The sequence below is a fragment of the Myotis brandtii genome, unplaced genomic scaffold (genome assembly GCF_000412655.1).
Source record: "Myotis brandtii unplaced genomic scaffold, ASM41265v1 scaffold165, whole genome shotgun sequence".
Taxonomy (NCBI): Eukaryota; Metazoa; Chordata; class Mammalia; order Chiroptera; family Vespertilionidae; genus Myotis; species Myotis brandtii.
The window spans coordinates 3997649-4016881 of NW_005356042.1; the positions used below are offsets into that span (position 1 = coordinate 3997649).

At 58.4% G+C, this 19233-nt stretch overlaps 1 protein-coding gene across 1 annotated transcript in view; it reads left to right on the forward strand.

Annotated features, from left to right (window-relative positions):
* Nucleotides 1-19233, forward strand: part of CBFA2T3 (core-binding factor, runt domain, alpha subunit 2; translocated to, 3) — a 72887-nt gene that overhangs the window by 34901 nt on the left and 18753 nt on the right. Inside the window, exons 3-12 of the mRNA XM_014536785.1 lie at nucleotides 1263-1340; nucleotides 4348-4589; nucleotides 4736-4825; nucleotides 9566-9747; nucleotides 10406-10626; nucleotides 14804-14889; nucleotides 15414-15612; nucleotides 16151-16219; nucleotides 17673-17863; nucleotides 19074-19232. Of these exons, the coding sequence (XP_014392271.1) occupies nucleotides 1263-1340; nucleotides 4348-4589; nucleotides 4736-4825; nucleotides 9566-9747; nucleotides 10406-10626; nucleotides 14804-14889; nucleotides 15414-15612; nucleotides 16151-16219; nucleotides 17673-17863; nucleotides 19074-19232 (1517 nt within the window). The remainder of the gene's footprint in view (nucleotides 1-1262; nucleotides 1341-4347; nucleotides 4590-4735; nucleotides 4826-9565; nucleotides 9748-10405; nucleotides 10627-14803; nucleotides 14890-15413; nucleotides 15613-16150; nucleotides 16220-17672; nucleotides 17864-19073; nucleotide 19233) is intronic.

The window sequence follows — 19233 nt, forward strand, 5'->3', positions numbered from 1 at the left end:
AAAGCAATGGTCTGGGAACCAGATGTTTCAGGTTAGGGACAGGGCTAAGGTCAGCTGACACCACCCCCGTGTGCTTGCAGGAGGCCTGTGAACAGGTGTGCGTGTGGGCAGAAGGCCTGTGTGCGGCTCAGGGTGCTCCCCTCACACCCTCCCATCCCCATGCGCCCCCACCACTGCGGGCTCACGCTCCTGGATTCGAGGTCCCAGCTCTATTTAGAGCACAGAGGTCATAAGAGACAAGTAATTCTTTTCTAAGCTGATGCTTTAGTTTCACTGGGCTGCTGGGGCCATCTATCTGGGTGTCTGGCCACCTCTAGGTGGCCTCAGATTTGTTCCCTACCGAAGAATTCCCTGAGAGCGGGTGGTTAACCATGTCATGCACCTGGCTGGTGGCAGCCTGAATGGACGGAGCCTCTGTGCTCAGCCTCGGATTCCTGCCAAGAGTCTCGCCAGCTTCCCTGGGACCAGCCTGTGAGCCAAGCTGACCAGAGGCTGACCTTGAACCAGGGCTGGAGGGCTGTGGTTTTCTTGCCCAGTGACCGCCCTAGGCACAGATTCATATTGGAGTTGAAGCTGTGGTGTGGCTAGGGAGATGGACAGGGGGGCTGAGGGAACTCTGGGAAGGAATGTAAGGAGCTACTCTGCAGCTGGGAGGACCCTCAAAGGGCTAACACTCCAGCCTGCCCTTGATTACCCCATGTGACAGGGGGCTCACTTTCTGATTACAGCAGCATAGCCTGTCTCCTCTGGCCTCTGCTCACTAATTCCAGCTCAAACAAATCAAATCTTCTTTCCTGTTTGGTGCTTCCTCCCCTCATGGCAGTATGGTCCTGGGCTTCGTTTTGGAACCATCACTGGGTTGTCTGTCGATGGAGACCCCTAGCCCTGATTCATAAGTCAGCTCAGGCTCCGGGCCCCTTGAGGATGGTGCTGAGTGGGGTGAGCAGGCACCTTCCAGGAAGAGAACATTTTAAGAACCAGGTACCCCACTCATGCAGATAGAGATGCCAGAATTCTTACAGGCCCCTGGAAGGTCCCACCAGAAATGTCCTTAAGAGATCCCGTAATCAAGGCCCATCATGTAACAGAGAAAACTGAGACCTTCAGAAGGGAATGACTGGCCTAAGGTGGTGACAGTCCCAATCCCCAAAACTGCTGTCATAAAGCAGAGAGGGGAGGGGCCGATTGAGACACCCCGCAGGGCAGAGCCACCTGCCCGTGGCCCCCTTCCTCACAGAGTGTTTTTCTTATTTTGCTTACAGATCGAGAGGACGGGCCTGCGATGTCCCTGCCCCACGGCCGTTTTCATGGCTGCTTAAAATGGTCTATGGTCTGTCTTTGTAAGTAAAATAACAAAAACCACAGGCCTCCCAGGAGGTCCTCACCCACACCCTCTGCCTGGGAAGGCCTTGACGATGACCCCACTTGCCTACACAATCCACTATTGCGTCTGCATGTCAGTGAGGTCTGAGGAGAGGTCCGAGGGGCAGGCCCAGGAGAGCAGAGCAGTCGGAGTCCTCAGACCCACAGTCACCTCCCAGCCTTGCTCCTCATGACTTGTGTGACGTTAGGCAGGTGGACACCTTCTGTGTTCCTTTTTCCCGATACACAAAACAGGGCGGATATGGCCGATCCCAGAGTTGTGAGAAGGTAGAATGTCAATGCAAGTCCGTAGCTTAGCAGCTCAAGGGCAGACCCCAGCCTGGGTCAAATCCCAGCTCCTCCTCTTCCCAGTGGGGCGACCTTGGGCAGGTACCACCATCTGTGCCTCAGTTTCCCCACCTAGAAGTCGTCTTATGCTGCTGGTGGAGTCGGCGGGAGGCCTGGCACATACTGGGTGCCCAGTGGACATTATGGTCACTAGTGGACATTGCCGTCAAAGTGCTCAGGCCACGGCCGATGTCCATAACAGGAAGTTTTCATGGAGCGATGCTCAGAGTGATGTCAGCCAGCGTCAGGACAGGCACCCACTGCAAGCCGGTTGGACTGCGCAGCCCAGGCGTGGCTGCCGCGTAGCTCCCGGCTCCAAGAGGAGGTGACATAATGACTGTGCATTATTTATGTCCTGTGATGCGTGGTCCTCCTCGCCATTATTCTGTGACGCCTGGCCTTGCTCTTGGGTCCGGCCGTCGCTGCGCTGCAGCGCTATCAGGACGGTGTGATTCCCAGCCCCAGAGCTGCTTCTGCAGCAGGGAGAGGGGCTGGCAGGGAGGCTGTTTGTTGGTTCATCATCCCAGCCTGACCCCCGCCCAGGCCCAGGGCTGGGGAGCTGCGGGGGTGCTAGTGTGTGCCCCCAAACCTCAGCCGGGGACACGTGTGCAGTCTAACTTAGTAACACACCTGTTGTGGAATGAAAGCACTTGTGGCCGGGGGTTATTTTCGGCGTCTCTTTAGCAAGCTGCTGAGACTGCCCGGCAGCCTGAGGGAGGGAGCACGGGCCAGCGAGGGCAAGCAGGCCTCCGGGAGGACCCAGGCACCGAGGGCAGGCTGGTAAGGGAGCTGCAGGGAGGCTGGGCCCAGGCTGGGCCAGGGGCCGTGGGTGGGAACCCAGGAAGCATGAACAGCCACACATCTTAGAAGCCTCTGGAAGGTCCAGACCCCAGGTGATAGCCCAACTGCCACTCGGAATGAGCCCCCCACCGTGGAGAGGTCTCCCGTGGCAGGGGGCCATCTCCCGGCCTGGCTGGTGTGACCACTGGTGGCTGTCATCAGTCTTGACCAGGGTGTGTGTGTGTGTGTGTCAGGGTTCGCCGTGGGGTTGGCTGGAGCTCGCTGGTGAGACAGAAAATTAGCACAACAGTGGAGTCTTCTGGTCTGTCCAAGGGTCCTCTGGATGATGCCTCAGACGGGGGGAGGACGGGGCCTCTTCCTGTCCTGTGTTTGGAGTTCTCTCTTCATCCCAGAGTGAGCGGGAAGGCTGAGCAAGGCGCACCTCCCTGCGGGACTATTCCAGAGCTGGTGTCACTTCTAGGGTCCAGAAGGCGCTCCTACAATCATCCAGACCAGGGAGGCAGACAGGTTTCCACTCGCATTGTGTCAGCCCTGCCTCATCAGTGGTTTCCGAACTTCTGCTAAGTGGGGGCTAGTTATTGATGAGTGATCACCCACATGTGAAAGCAATCAAGGCCAAGCGTTTCTGGCTCCTTCCATGGGTAGAAGAACAACCGTGGTTCTATCAGCTGCAGAAGCCGGAGCAGAGGGGCCCAGCACTGTGGAGTGGGGAAGCTCCACCCCTGGTTTGGGCCAGGGGTCATTTGCATATAAAGAAACCAAGGCCAGGCCCCAAGTCTCACCCCCATCTAAGCTAGTGCAGGTGGTATAGGGCCTCAGACAGGGTGCCCACTCCCAATCCCCGTGCAGGGAGTGCCCACAGGGAGCAGGCAGATGAGCATACAAGGGGCTGAGTGTAAGAACAAGAGTGAGCCGCCTGGAGCAGGTGCCGGTGTGGTAGCCAAGGACGCAAGGTGTGAGCGGCTCCCAGGTTTAGCAGTTGAGCCTCAGGCCTCCCAGAAATATCCAGCTTCCCCACCCTTTTTTCCCCTCCACCCTTACCAAGGGCCCTGGGAGCCTGTGACCTCTGACCTCTCTGTAGACCCCGGTGGTCATCACTAGGGTTTCTGAGGCTAGGGGACAGGGATGCAGGTGATCGGGCACAGAGGGCTCCCTCGCCTCCAGTGTGAGAGCTTGTCACCCAAGGCTGAGGGAGGAGGTCCTGTCCTGGGACCATTTCCCAGCACCCCTGGCCTCTGCCAGCCCTGGGACACCCTGGATGATGCCGCCAGGGCCTGGGTAACTCACAGCCCTGCTCCTGGGGCCCTGCAGTGTATGCATGTGGGTCCCTTAGGTAACTTGCTGGTTCTCCACATACAGCCTGCGCAACAGCACCCAGCCCAGGGGCTCCCCAGCCAGGATCCAGGCCCACTTGTCCTGGGGTGTCTGGGTCCCTCTGCCCCACCCGAGTCCCATCAGCACGGGGATTGGAGCCCTTGTGTGGGCGATGGCACCTGTTGAGAGTGGGCACCTCGCAGGGCTGTCATGATGGAGGAGGGTGGAGGAGTGGTCTCCCCCGAGGAGAGGGGAAGTGGGCCAGCAGGTCCCTAATAGTGGAGAAGCCCCTCTGTTCACAGCAGACACTGAGCAGCCTTAGGTGTTTGCCTGGCGTCCCCCCTGGGTGTGGAGGGCCTGACCAAGCAGCCCCCACTCCCTGAGACCTGGGACGAGGCTCCACCTTTCCAGGCCCCAGATTACGCATCTGTAAAGGGTGTGGTGCTCCCATGGCGTCCCTGTGACTCCAGGCAGGGACTCTGGCTCTCTGCTGTGCTCCTCACTCCCCTCTCCCCCCACCAGTAATGAACGGCAGCAGCCACTCGCCGACAGCCATCAACGGCACCCCATCCACGCCCAACGGCTTCAGCAATGGCCCAGCCACCTCATCCACAGCCTCACTGTCCACACAACACCTGCCCCCAGCCTGCGGGGCACGGCAGCTCAGCAAACTCAAGCGCTTCCTCACCACCCTGCAGCAATTCGGCAGCGACATCTCCCCAGAGATCGGGGAACGCGTCCGCACGCTTGTGCTGGGGCTTGTGGTGAGTGGGGCAGCATGGCCACAGAGGATGAGGCTGCTGAGCGGGGACGCGGGGATACTGGGTCGTGCCCAGCCCTCGGGCCTCCTGCCCTCTTCGGGCTGGGTGGACGGGGCTTGGGCTGATGCGTGGTGGTTTTCTCCCCTCAGAACTCTACACTGACCATTGAGGAGTTTCATTCCAAGCTTCAGGAGGCCACCAACTTCCCACTGCGCCCATTTGTCATCCCTTTCCTGAAGGTAACAGCAAACCCTGCTCCCTCATGCCAAGGCCTCCCCCAGGAGCCCCAAGTTCATTCTCTGCCAGCTCTGACCAGGCATCATGCTCAGCCATCCAGTACCCAGGGAACAGCTCTGACTAGTTGCCAGACCGGATTAGTGGGCCACCAAACCCAGTGCTATAAGAAAGCTCTCCAATCAGTCCTGTTATTATTTACTAAAGGCCCGGTGCACAAAATTCGTGCACGGGTAGGGTCCCTAGGCCTGGCCAGCGATCAGGGCCAATCAGATTCCCCGCCTCCCCGCCTCCCACCTCCTCCTTCCCTCACTCCCTCAGTGCCCAGCCACGGCAGCTGGTCACCCGGCATGTTCCACGCCGCCCCCTGGTGGCCAGCGCACGTCATAGCAAGAGAACAAACTCCCGGTCGAACTCCTGAGGGGACAATTTGCATATTAGCCTTTTATTATATAGTATTGGCCAAAGGCACTTGTCTACTGTACAGCTATTTTTTGAGCACCTATATGTGCCAGGTACTGTGCAAGGCTCAGGGAGATAGCAGTGAGCACAGCAGACACAGTCCCTTCTGGAGCCAATGGCCTGGTGGGATGGGAGACAGCCAACCAGCAATAGCTATAAATTCTGTGATGTGTGACACAGGAAGGGGCAAATGATGAGGGCTGCGGAGGGGAGGGAGGGACCCCGGTGGAGAGCAGGGCACAGAGCCTTCCAAGCATGTGCAAAGGCTCTGGAGAAGGGTGTGCCTGCTATGTTTGAGGGGTAGTGAGGGGGAAGGGACAGAGGACAGATGGAGGGACAGGTGGGTGGACAGACAGATGGTGGGTGGTATGTTGGTGGAAAGGTGGATAGATAAATGAATGCTGTCAGATGTAAAAAAAAAAAAAAAAAGGTCGTGTAGTCAAACATGGAAGATAAACAATGGACCAGGCCACTCAGCGGGAATAGCTGGTGTCTGGTGGCAGCACCAGGGGCTTATGAGCAATGCAGGTTCCTGGGCTCGACCCAGACCCACTGAGTCAGTACCTACATTTCCACAAGGACAAGCACAGGCCTAGACCATGTTACAACAGAGTCTTCACTCCCCTAAACGAGGATCACCCCCTCCCAGAAGGGCCAAGAGGGAACAATTCCCAAAAGTGTTTGACCCCATGACCCTTTGCTGCCGTGCACCTCCTGAAGTCAGGGTTCCCTGGGGCTCTCATTTCCCAGCCTCTGAGATGCTTCCAGAGTGGGCCCTGCTTACCGCACGACCGGGCCCTGGTAGGACAGAGCAGACGAGACACTCCCAGGTTTGAGCCCTGCCCCTGCAGCTGAGCCCCTGTTGGCCTGGGCCAGGCTGGCTCGCCCCTCCATGCCTCATTTTCTGCAGCTGTAAAGTGGGAATCATTTTCAGGCTGTTGGCAAGATTGCATGAAGCAATGCACATGAAGAATTGACTTTTGTCATCTGGGGACTTAAAAATGTTTTGCAGACAAGGCATGCTTTGCAAAACACCTTCAACACCGCCCCTGCTGGCCCCCAGGATCCCTGTAAGGAGGGGTGGCACAGGCATAGTTCCTGATTAACAGGTGGGGAAACTGAGGCCCTGAGGTCTCCCCCGCTGGTGGAGAGATGGAGCCAAGGCTGGAACCTGGATCCATCAGACTCCAAACACCCCCTGCTTTTACAGGGTATGTCCCAGACCCACACCTTGTTCCCTGCAGTCCCTTGCCAAGGGGACCCCACTTTGTGCCCCCACATCTACACCCTCTCTCCCTCTCTCCTTCCTGCCCTTCCGCCCACACCCCACTGAGCTCACACTCCTAAGCTGGCGACAAAGAGGCTGCTGGCATGGAGCAGGGTTTGGGCCCATCTGGCAGTCATTTGCAATTCATTAGGAGCCCTTCCCTTCTCTCTCCTCCTTTCAACTTACTGCTGACTCCACCACTCCCCATCTTTGGGGACACAGTGCGCCTGCTTATTCTGTCGGATCAAATATTTACAGCAGATGTCCAGCCCGCCCGCGTCAGCTGCCCTTGTTTATCCGAGGAGCAGGGGTAGGGCCAACATCCGTGTCCCCTGCTCTCCCCAGCCAGGCCTTGCCCAATGCCCACTGTGCCTTGCACCCCAGCATCCTCCCTGACACACCCCCATGAGGCGCTGGACAGGACATGCCCAGCCTAGCACGGCCTGCTGAGGTATCTCTCTGCCTCAGTTTCCCCTCTGTCCACAGCAGCTCTCCTATGCTATTAGGGCTTCTGTGCCTAGATTGCTCTTTCTATAGGGTGAGCGACCTGCCTGCAGCGCCGGGGGCCTGGGATCCCACCCAGGGCCCTGGGTTGACAGGACTGTCAAGGACACAGTCCATTCCTCTCACTGACATGCAGCTCCTCGGGGGCAGCCAGTTCTGTTTCCGGGGGTTGTTGACAAGGCCCTGGCCTGTCCCCATGGTCCTGCCGGGGGAGCAGCCCCTATTCTCCTTGTGGTAGGAGCTTTGGCCCCTTTAAAACCCAGAGCATTGTGGGGGATCCCAGCAGGAGTGCCCCCTGCCCGACCGACTGTGTCACCTCCTCCGTGACCTTCTCGGGTACGATGGTGCACTAGGCCCACTGTGTGGGCAGCGTGCGGTACCCTGACGGCGGGGCCCTTGGAGCTATCGTACCGCAGAGAGGCAGGAACTCTGGCTGAGAATGCAGCTCAGGCTCAAACCCCAGCTCCACCCATGGGCTTCGGAAAGACTCTGGCCTCAGTCCTCTGCCCGTCACGGGGGATGTGACAGCCACCTCACGGGTTGGCATGGAGGAGTTAATTCATAAGAAGCTCACAGGAGCCCTTCGCGTCCAGGACAGAAGGCGCAGGTGCTGTTCACAGCTCCAGTTGCCGATGAGGCAAAAGCCAAAGGAGTTAAGTGACTTCCCCAAGGTCACATGGCAAAGCAGGGGGGGCTGGCCACGGGCATGCCGTTTGTGGAAGATGTCAGCTCCACTAACACCATTATTGTGGTTGTTTTTGCAAACACTGATTTCCCTCTGAAACAGAATCCCCATCTGTGAAGAGGGCAGTTCCAGGCTTTTCTGCAGCGTCAGAACCTTCATTCAGACAGTAGAGTCCAGGTCCAGAGATCATTGCCCCCAGTTTAGTCTGTCCAGCACCGAAGTGGTGAGGCCTCCCTGGCACCTGGGCCTTTGGGGACACAATGGGAACTGCTGCCTGGAGGGATCTGCCAGTCATGGCTCTCCACACTCTACCCATTTCTTCTGGGCTGGGGTCCCTGCTCCCCCACCCAAGGACCCTGGGCCCCCTGCACCCTTTCCTGAGCTCAACGCTGTGCATGGCTGAGTGCTGGGGCTTTCCAGAAGCTGGAAGAGGCTGCCCCGCCCAGCCAGCCTCCACCCGTGGTCCCGGCTCCCAGCTGGCCCCAGCCGGCCAAGAATCCAGATGTTTCTACCACCCCAACAGCGACCAGCCGGTGCCTGTGCAGTCCCGCCCTGCCGGCCGGCCAAAGGGAGGCTGCAAGGGAGAGGAGGGGCCAGCCAGGGAGAGGAGGATGTTTGGCGTCTTCAGACCTCCCGGGACCTCCTTCCCCAGCTCATGCTCCTAACATGTTCGCCAGATGGCGGGCTGGCCCGCGTTCAGCTATCCAAACAGAAAAACAGACCTGGCAGCCGGCGCTGCTTGACAAAACTGCATCGGCTGCTTGATTGGGTCCGGGTGTGCTGCTGGGTTCTGGGGAGGCAGAGGCAGGAGAAGGCTGTGTGGCAGCTTTGAAACGCCATGAGAAAGTTGGGGAATTGTAATTATTTACAAATACTTAGAACTGGGGCTCTCCCAAGTGGCCTGCTGCTGGGCCTCCATCCAGCCTGCCACCCCCTCCCCCACAACCCTACTCACCACAGTGGCTCTGGGAAGTCTCTTTGGAAGGCACATGAGGAGCCCGTTGGCCACCCGGCAGGACATTCTGGGAGGCCCCAGAGCCAGGGCAAGGGCACAGGCAGGAGGGCATAGTTGCTACAGGCAGGATCTGCATTTGAATCCTGTGCATCCCCACGTATCACTCCACACTCTGTGCCCTAGTGTCCTTACCCATAAATGTGGGACCAGTCACAATGCCCATCCCTGAAGGTTGTAAGGACCATGGGTGGTGCAGCCACAGGCAGTGACACAGGTGGCTGCTCAGAGTGCTACTGCACACTGATGTGCGTAGCCCAAACGCCAAGCTTCGTTCAAGGCTGTGCAGCGGCTTCCCATCAGCACGTATGGGGGTCCAGAGCAGACACACTGCAGTCCTGCGCCCAGCTCCTCCATCTAGTTAGCTGTGTGCAGGGCTGCCCACCTCCTCGCTCAGAGCCCTAGTTTCCTTCTCCACACAGTGGGGATCGGGTGCCTGCTTCCACGGGCGCAGGCAAGGAGCCGTCATCATGGTCCTCTCCTCGCCTTCTCCAGATGCCACCGTGGGAAGGAGCTCAGTGAAGTGGAGAAGCCCCAGCCTGGGAGACCAGGATCTGGGCTCAGATCCCCTGTACCCCAAATCACTGTGTTCCCTGGGGGGTGGGGGGTACACTCTTACCTAGCCTTCCTGCCTGCCCTCGAACCCAGGTTGTAGTGGAGGAACTTGATACCCAGAGAGGTCATGCCGCTCACCCGAAGTCACACAGTGAGGCTGGCTGTCAGCCTCCCGGCCTGGCATCAGAGCAAGGCTGTGCACCCTGTGCCCTGACCCCCATCGTCAGTGAGCCCATACCCACCCTGTGTCCTCCCCACAGGCAAACCTGCCCTTGCTGCAGCGTGAACTCCTGCACTGCGCCCGCCTGGCCAAGCAGACCCCTGCCCAGTACCTGGCCCAGCACGAGCAGCTCCTGCTGGATGCCAACGCCTCTTCCCCCATTGACTCCTCGGAGCTCCTGCTGGAAGTCAATGAGAACGGCAAGAGGAGGACACCTGACAGGTACTTGGGGGTGTCTGTGGCCGGGGAGGGAGACAGTGAAGGGACCAGTTGGCTCTGGTGCCACAGCTCACCAGGCACCCTCGTTCCAGTGCTGAGAGAACTGGGGTCAATGCTATTGCCCGCAGCGAGTGAGCAAGCTGGTCAAGTTCAGCCCTACCTGCAAGGCCACTGCCCAGGCTGACTCAGAGAGGCTGCCCTGCCAGGCTGTGGGGAGGTCTCCTGAGGACTCAGATGTCCCCCTGGGGGGACAAGGGGATAGGCAGGAGGGGAGTCTGGAGGGAATTCCATGGTGATTCTCTTGGTGCTAGATGTGGACCCCAAGTGCCCGGGAGCCTGAGGTACCCGGGCACATGGGCTGGCCCTCACTGCTGGGTCACAGAGATGGGTGCTTGTCCTGCTGCCAGGAGAGGGTGTCCCCCTCTCTTCGTTCTCTCAACAGACATTCAGATTTCGTGACCACTAGGCCCCAGAGCCGGTACACCAGGAGCGGGATTCAAGGCTGGGTCCCCAGTGGACTGGTTTTATCTCTCCCTGTCTCCCCCTTACTCTTTCTCTCTCTCCCCACCACCTCTCTCTCCCTCTCACCTCTCCTGCTTGGACTTCTATCCACGGCTCCTGGTTCTGTGATCACTGACCTCCTGCCCACTCTCTTGGCCAGGACCAAAGAGAATGGGTCAGACCGTGACCCGCTGCACCCTGACCCCCTCAGCAAACGGCCGTGCACCCTGAGCCCTGCCCAGCGCTTCAGCCCCAGCAATGGGCTGGCCCACCCCACGCCACCACACTACCGCCTCGAGGACATGGCCTTGGCCCACCACTCCCGTGACTCCTATCGCCACCCTGACCCCCGGGAGCTTCGGGAGCGCCATCGGCAACTCAGTGAGCAGTGTTCTGGGGGCAGGGGTTGGCATGTGTGTGCATGTTAGTAGGAGCACACGTGCACCTGTGTGTGGGGAGAGCATTCAAGAGCCACTGTGTGTATGTGTCAAGACGCAGAGGAGATGAGTGTAGAGAAAGGATGAGAGTGGGGTACTGGCCCCAGGGCACAGAGGGGATCCCCACCCTGGCTGGGTTCCGGAAGCTTCTGAGGGAGAGCCATCTTTCCCGGACCTCCATCTGGGGGGCAGTTCAACATCCTCACCCTCAGGGCCCAAAAGGTCCCTTCCCTCCCAGGGGGCATGATTGTGAGTGTTCCTGTCCTGGGGCCCCGACTGGACAGAGGCAAGCACAGACGGGTATGGGGCCTGGGGGACCTAGAGCCACTCAATTTGCCCTTGGCCCCTGAACAGGTGTGTCATCTCGTTATAGAGACAAGAAAAGGGAGGCCACCAGGCTCTGCAGCTGGGGCAGAGAGAGGGCAATAAATTAGCTTCCTGGACCCAATTTCCACATGGGGGCTGCTTCCCACACAACATCAAGCAATCCTTGGATGACAGCATAGTGTCCTGCGATTGAACTCAATTCTGACATTCTACCTGGAGACAGCATAGGTCCCATAGGCTAAGGGTTCGGTCCTACAAGACTGCACACCCCCTTCAGATGCCAGTCACAAGTCCAGGTTGTCACCTGTGCTTCTGGCCAGCCGACTATAAATCAGAGGTTCCCACAACCCCCACCTTGTGTTCAGTTAATTTACTAGAATGGCTCACAGACTCAGAGAAACATTTACTTACTAGATTACCTGTTTATTATAAAAGGTTACAACTCAGGAACAGCCAGGTAGAGATGCAGAGGGCAAGGGATGGGGAAAGGTTGAGGAGTTTCGTCCACCCAGAAGCTCTCCAAACCTTCTTTGGAGGTTTTACGGAGGCTTTGTTGCCTAGGCACGATTGAGTAAATCACTGATTCAACCTCCAGCCCCTCTTGCCACCTGGAGGTCATGGGTGGACTAAACGTTCAGCCCTCTACTCCCATGGTTGGTTCTCTGAGCAACCAGCCCTCATCTTGTTCTAAAGGCAGCTCATTAACATTAAGAAAAGACACCTGTATCACTCTCTACGCTTAGGAAATTCCAAGGGTTTGGGAACTGTGAGCCAGGAGCCCTGGATGAAGACCACATACGAGAGCGATATTTGGCAACTGAATGACCGTTGCTTATTTCCTGCGGCGCACAGGCCAGCCAGGAGAACCCGTTTATGGGAAGTTCTAGCTTGTGGGGCCCCCAAGTCACAGGAGCTGCAGCCCCTGCCTCCCAGGCACTCCCGCAGGCATGGCTGGGCACCCTGAGGGAAAGCAGACACCCCCGAAGACTCAAGAGCTCTCACTGGGCCCACCAACCACACATGCCCATCCTGCTCTTGAAGTGGGATGACAACGAACACCAAAACACCAAATTCATAAGAGCGTGGGCACTGGGAGGAGCAGGGGTTTCATGGTGAGCGCAAGGGCTGGGGACTGCCTTTCCTCTGAGCTCCGAGGACTCCCTGTGATACACCCTTGGGCAGGTCACATGACCTCTGTGCCTCCGTTTCCTCCTCTGTTGGCGGGCTCTAACAGGAGTCTCACCCTCAGGGTCGAGTAAGGACCGAGGGAGTTAATCCAGTGCAAGTGGGGGCTGTGTGGCCAGCTGTTATTGATATTACAGGCAGTCCTCGGGTTACGTCGGACTCGACGTACGTCGTTTCATGGTTACGTCGCCGTCTCCCATTTACAGTATTTATTTTTTTTTAAAAAGTTCCATCATTTCGACGTATGTACATATGTGCTTTATGTTTATTATTTATTTACCACAAGTAAAGGTCAGGAATTGTTATCTTTCTTTTAATTTTTTTTTTACTGTTTCACTTCATTCCTGCTGTGTATGTGCTCCATGTGAGCGACGTAGGTGCTTATGTAGGTGGGCTCTGACTTACAGGGAAAATCACGTTATGTCGCGCCGTGGGAACGGATCTCCGATGTAACCCGAGGACCTACTGCAGTGGGAAAAAATCTAGGGTGGAGCACTCACCTCTTGCTTGCATTGTATCCTTAACTCCGTTCTTAAAGGGGGCCATGACGTGTTCTCATATATGTGTGATATGTCAGCACACCATATCACAGATGAGGAGACTGAGGTCCAGAGATCATAACTGACATGCCCAAAGTCTTCTGGCCACATCTGCCTGACCACTGACCATCCCTGGGGGACAAAGAGATGAACAGGACCAGCTCCTACCCAGAGTATTTGGGGACAGCCTAGAAACAGCAGCCTCTAAGATAGAGGCCCAGGACACCGAAAGGGGGCCCAGAGGCAGGGTCAGCAGAGGCCTCACTCCATACAAGGCCGTCTCCTCGCCCCCATGTAACCCGAGGACCTACTGCAGTGGGAAAAAATCTAGGGTGGAGCACTCACCTCTTGCTTGCATTGTATCCTTAACTCCGTTCTTAAAGGGGGCCATGACGTGTTCTCATATATGTGTGATATGTCAGCACACCATATCACAGATGAGGAGACTGAGGTCCAGAGATCATAACTGACATGCCCAAAGTCTTCTGGCCACATCTGCCTGACCACTGACCATCCCTGGGGGACAAAGAGATGAACAGGACCAGCTCCTACCCAGAGTATTTGGGGACAGCCTAGAAACAGCAGCCTCTAAGATAGAGGCCCAGGACACCGAAAGGGGGCCCAGAGGCAGGGTCAGCAGAGGCCTCACTCCATACAAGGCCGTCTCCTCGCCCCCACCCCGCAGAAGCTTCCAGGGCCCCGGCCTGGGCAGCAGGTGACAGTGTCTGGCTCCCTGTGGCCGGGTCAGGCAGGTGCTATCCCCACCCGCTTCTGCTAATGCAAAAATAGACACCAGCTGTTGGGCAGATCTCAGCCACTATTTTGGTTGGGGCGTTGGCGAAAGCCCTGGCTCCGCGGGCAACGGGGCAGGGCTGTGGACAGCGGATTGTGGCTGCCACCTCCCACCCCTTCGGCAATTTGGAGAGGCATTTTGAGTTTGTGGGTCCAGAAGACCCTTAGGAGCTGAAGAAAGCCTACATAGAGAGACCTTAACCCAAAAGCATTCATGGGCACTGCATCACCCAACATAGGCACCCAAAACAGTGGGGGCAAGAGCACTGGGTAGGTCAGAAACTGTGAGAGGAGCCGCCGTGGGGACAGGTGCTGCTGCACTTGTGCTCATTTCACAGCTCACGATGGTTCTGTTTCTGATTGGGGGAACAATTGTTTCAGTCCCTGGAGCCATACCAGCCAGTGGCTGAAGGCACAGCTCTGCTCAGGCTGACCTTGGGTGACCTTGGGCAAACTCGTCCCCTTAAGCAGCCTCCATTCTCTCAGTTCTCTGAGTTCTCTGTAAATTGGAAATGACAGCAGAGCCTCCTTCAAGGTCAATGCAGGGATGAAAGGTGTAGAGCACTTGGCGCAGAGCTGCTTGTACCGGGCTCTCCCCACCAATGTGCCTCCTAAAGGTCTTCTCACGCCCCCTGAGATAGGTGGGGTAGGGAAACTGAGGCCTGGAGAGGGAAAATGAGGGTCCCAGGTCCTGTGGGGAATGATCGTCAGGACGACGGGCTTCCTGAGCCCCCTGTCTCCCAAGAGACCGCAGTTGGACTGGTTCACTTGAGACCCAGCAGATAAGCTGGAGCACTTGCTGGGTCACATGGAACTTAAGAAATTCTGAGGGCCCAGAGCTACTGAGGAGGAAGGGCTTGAAACCTGGGCTTTGACGTATGCATAGGAGTCCAGCTGGCTGAGAGGAACCGGTAAAGCCTGGCTGAAGCCAGGCAGTTGACACACGGAGGCCCTGAGAGCTTCTGAGCAGGGTGGGACCCCAGAAGTGAAGTCTGAGTCTGGCTTGGTTGGCAGCAGAGGGCAGAAAGAGTGAGAACAATGGGTTTTGGAGGTAGGGAGGTAGGGGAAGGGTGGCCAAAGCCAGAGCAAGGATTGAGGGCATGGGTCTTTTACTCTCAAGCCTTCAGTAGAGGCCAGGCCTGTTCCTTTCTTCACCCTCCCCATCTTACCCGGGTGGGCACAGCCTATGGAGGATCTAGCCCAGGGCGGAGCTTGGGGGAGTATGGGGTAGGGCCTGGGAGCATGGGGTGGGGCCTGAGTGTCCCCTCTCCTCCGCAGTGGTCCATGGGTCACGGCCAGAGGAAGTGATCGACCACAGGCTCACTGAGCGCGAGTGGGCTGAGGAGTGGAAGCACCTCAACAATGTGAGTGTCCGGGCCAGGGCACAGGTGCCACAGTCCGCCCAACCGGTGGGGTTGTGGGGACAGGGCTCGGACGGGCTCCCCTTTGCTCTATGCCCACCTGGGGGGCATGGGGCAAGGCCTTGGGGAGAGTGGGCCCTGGGAGCATGGGGGTAAGGGGAACACCCATCTCAGCCCACCCTCCACATCCCGGTCCGCCCCTCAGAACCTTCCCTCCTCTGCCCCTGCAGAGTCTCCGGAAGGTCACTTGGTGTAGGGGTGGGACCTCTTCAACACCATTTCCAGGTTCATCCTTGGCCCTGCTTCCTTTTAGGGAAAAAGCTAGGCAGAAGGTGTGGTCCCAGAGTGGTGCTGGCCACATCTGCTCCGTGGAGCAGACTGCACCTTAAGGTTTGCAAGGAGGGCCCCATACAAAGACTTAACTCCCCGCCCCTCATGGCCAAACCTCATGGACAGTGGCCTGGCCAAGGCCCAGGAGTGTGGGAAAAGGGCCCTGCATGCTTAGGCCGCCCGCCCACCGCCCACAGCTCCTGAACTGCATCATGGACATGGCCGAGAAGACGCGGAGGTCACTCACCGTGCTGCGCCGGTGCCAGGAGGCTGACCGCGAGGAGCTCAACCACTGGGTCCGGCGCTACAGCGATGCTGAGGACACCAAGAAGGGCCCCTCGACCACCACCGCCCGGCCCCTCAGCAGCTCGACAGGAGCAGAGGGGTCTCAGCTAGGTGCGTGCTGGGCTGGGAGGGGACAGAGGGAGTGGCGGAGAGAGCAGCACGGGTGGTGCAGGGGCTGCAGGGCGCATGAGGGGGGTGCCCGGGACCGTGGGCAGCAGGGCCCGCATACAGACTCTACAATATAATGCCACCCAAAACAGTTTCATTGGGAAAAGAGGTACAAAGACACTGCCTGACCCACTAGGAAGCAGACTCAAATCCCAGTGGCTCAACACACTGAGCAGGCAGAGGTGGCGAGTGTGGGGGAGAGAACAACGCAGAGCCCTGGACCCACTAGGAAGCCCGGACTCAGAGTTCTGTGGGTCTCCACTCATCCCCTGGGTGATGACTATGGGAACCAAGAGGGGCTCAGGATGGGCCCAGCTCCCAGTCAGGTCCAGAGCATCCCCCTCCATGGCGCTGCCCTGCCCCCAGCCCAGCAACTGATATCGTGTTTCTACCCATGAGTACCTCGGACTCCCGCCAAGAACACACTCACACAGGGCCCTGTGGCCCCGTCCTGTGTGTGACACCGGCCCCTGTGTTTCAGACGTGCACCGGGAGTTCATGCCTAGGACCCTCTCCAGCTACATGCCCGAGGAGATCTGGAGGAAGGCTGGTGAGTGGGGCCAGGGGGGCGGAAGCTGGGGCCTGCAGGCCTAGACTAGACCCTCTTGCCCTCTCTGCAAGGAGCTTCTGGTAGGGGGCTCACCTGGCCCCAAGCTCATGGCTTCACAGATGGGGCTTATGGAGGGGTCACGGTGCATTTCCTATCCAGGTAGGACGATTGCCACCCTCACCTGCCAGGGAACACCATGCTCAGTGAAACAAGCAGGGCCTCAGGCCCAACATGCACACGAGTGTGCACAGACACACACACATACGAGACAGGCCCTTAGAGCTGGAATCTGGGCGTAGTGTTGAGCATGGCAACGGGAATGCTGCGGGGGACATTCATTGCTTCGTGGGAACAGACTTTGGGGAGAGGCTGGGCAGGAGCTAGAGCCTGTGGGCAGCGAGAGAGAGAGGCGGGCTCAAGGGTGGTGGCAGTGCAGAGAAGAGGCAGGATCCCGACATGTTTGGATTCATGTGGTAGATTCAGTGTAGAGTATGATTTAGAGGGAGGCAGTCTCAGGATTTTGAAAGCAGAGTGGAGGGTCCCAGCTCAGAGTTGGAGGCTAAGGGGCTAGGCAGGCAGCAGCCACCCAGGTCGAGGCAGGAGGGCGGCCTGGACGGGGAGAGGCGGGTCCTCATTTCCCTTGGCTGTCCCCTTCACCTCCCTCTGGCCCACAGCAGGGCCTCATGGGACCCTTGGTGACAACCATGTGGAGCTCGGGTGGTGTCATGGGGACAGGTGGCTGCAGTTGGCATTGCCAGCAGCTCAGCACACAGTGTGCAAACACTTGGAACAGAAGGCTCAAGGGCCATCTCTGCCCCTTATATCCCACCCCAGCCTCCTTCACACCATGCTGCAAGAACAGCACTGCCAGGTAAACTGAGGCAGGCCTGAAAGGCCTTAGGGTTGGCTTAGTGGGGGCAGAGGGGGGGGTTGCCTTAGTGGGGGCAGAGGGCAGGGTGCCATCTGAGCAGACGCTCTGGCCACAGTAAGAACAATGCACTGACTCCTCAGACATGAACAGGCAGAGGTGGTAAATGTGGGGGAGATAACAGGGTTTGGGGGGGAAATAACAATGCAGAGCCCTAGACCAGGCATTCCCTGGATTGCATCCAGACAGGCCACAGGGGAAGGCAGACTGTCTGTGGGGCAGAACAATACAGCTGTGGTTCTCAAAGTGGGTGCCAAGACCAGCAGTAGCAGCACTTGGAACTTGTTGGGAATGCAGATTCTAGGGCCCTCCCCAGGCCCCCTGCATCAAATCTGTCACTGCTGCTGGAGTTTGAGAACACTGCTGGAGATGAGCTTGGAGATTTGCTCCATGGCCATGCTTGCACACCGATGCAGGGATGCATGTGGTCCTTATGCACAAGCCCGGCCCCCAGGGTTATGAGCGGGAGGCCCAGGAGACCTGGGTAGGCCGGCCCATGTGACCATGGCCACATGTCCTTTGCAGAGGAGGCGGTGAATGAGGTGAAGCGGCAGGCAATGTCTGAGTTGCAGAAAGCTGTGTCAGATGCCGAGCGGAAGGCCCACGAGCTCATCAGCACAGAGCGCGCCAAGATGGAGCGGGCCCTGGCCGAGGCCAGGCGGCAGGCCTCGGAGGATGCCCTCACTGTCGTCAACCAGCAGGAGGACTCCAGTGAGGTAGGTGCCCACCCCACACCCCGCCCCAAGTCCAGGTCCAGGGCTGTTGCGCCGTCTTGGCATCCCCATGAGCTCTCAGGGCCTCTTGACCCCACACAGCCTGGTGAGAAGGGTCCTGTGGGTGTCCCCATTGTACAGATGAAACTGAGGGCTTTGGGAGTGGGGGGTAGCTTGCCCAGGGAAGTGGCAGGGCCTTGATTTGCAGCCAGGCTTGCAGACACCGGAGCTCATGCTCTCTAACCTGTGAAGCAGGAGGCAAGAGGAGGATGTAAAGACCCCAGGTGGCATCTAAAGCACCTCCTCAGCTCCCGGCACATGTGCACACGCGGGAGGGTGTGAGGTTATTATCATGCTGGTGTTTGACGTGAAGCCTGCAGCATTTCCGGCTATGGACCTGTGTGGGAAGGAGGGTGGGGTGTCAGTCAGGGCCCCTTCGCAGTGACGTCTGAGCAGTCCTGGAGGAAGTGAGCCAGCGTGCAGCAATCAGGGAACAGTGTCATCCCAGGAGGGAGCAGCAGGGACAAAGGCCAGATGGGGGCAGGCACAGCTGGCGGAGTGAGGACTGCAGGAGACTGACGTGGCCGGGCCAGAGTGAGCCAGGGACAGCAGGAGCTGTTGGGGCCCAAGAGGCTTTAGAGGTTAACTAGGCACCTGGGCCTGTCCCCATAGCAGGTTTGCTTCTCTGTCACATAGCCTGGGCCTGCCCCGGCGTCCCTGCCCACCTTTTACGCACATGGCCGGCTGGGTTATGTTTGTTGCACAGAAGCCCAATGGTGGGGGAAGGATGTGACCGAGGCAGGCCTGCCATGCACCCCACATTGGAGCGTGGCCATCTTTGTTCTTCTGGGGCCCCTACATTCTGTGTTGGAGCCCTGGTGGGGCAGGAGGGCTGCCTGGAAGAGAGGGAAGGGGCAGTGGCTCCCTGCCCTCGTGAGGACCCTGTGGTCCTGTAAGCCCAGCATGAACCTCTCTGGGTGGGCTAAAGGTGTGCAATGTAGTCGTGCGAGCCCATTCCCCCAAAATGCCCCACCCAAGGGGCCATGTTCGCCAACGGTCACCACAAGCTGTAGCACTATGGGGTCTCACTTCACACCCTGGCTGGGTCCAAGCCCATTTGTGTAGAGGGTATCTTTCCCCATTCTGCAGCTGGGCTGGGGACTTTGGGGATTTGGAGTGGCCCAGCCCTGACCATCTCCTCCACCCAATCCAGAGCTGCTGGAACTGTGGGCGCAAGGCCAGCGAGACGTGCAGCGGCTGCAACGCAGCACGCTACTGCGGCTCCTTCTGCCAGCACAAGGACTGGGAGAAGCACCACCACGTGTGCGGCCAGAGCCTGCAGGGCCCCTCAGCCGTGGTGGCCGACCCGGTGC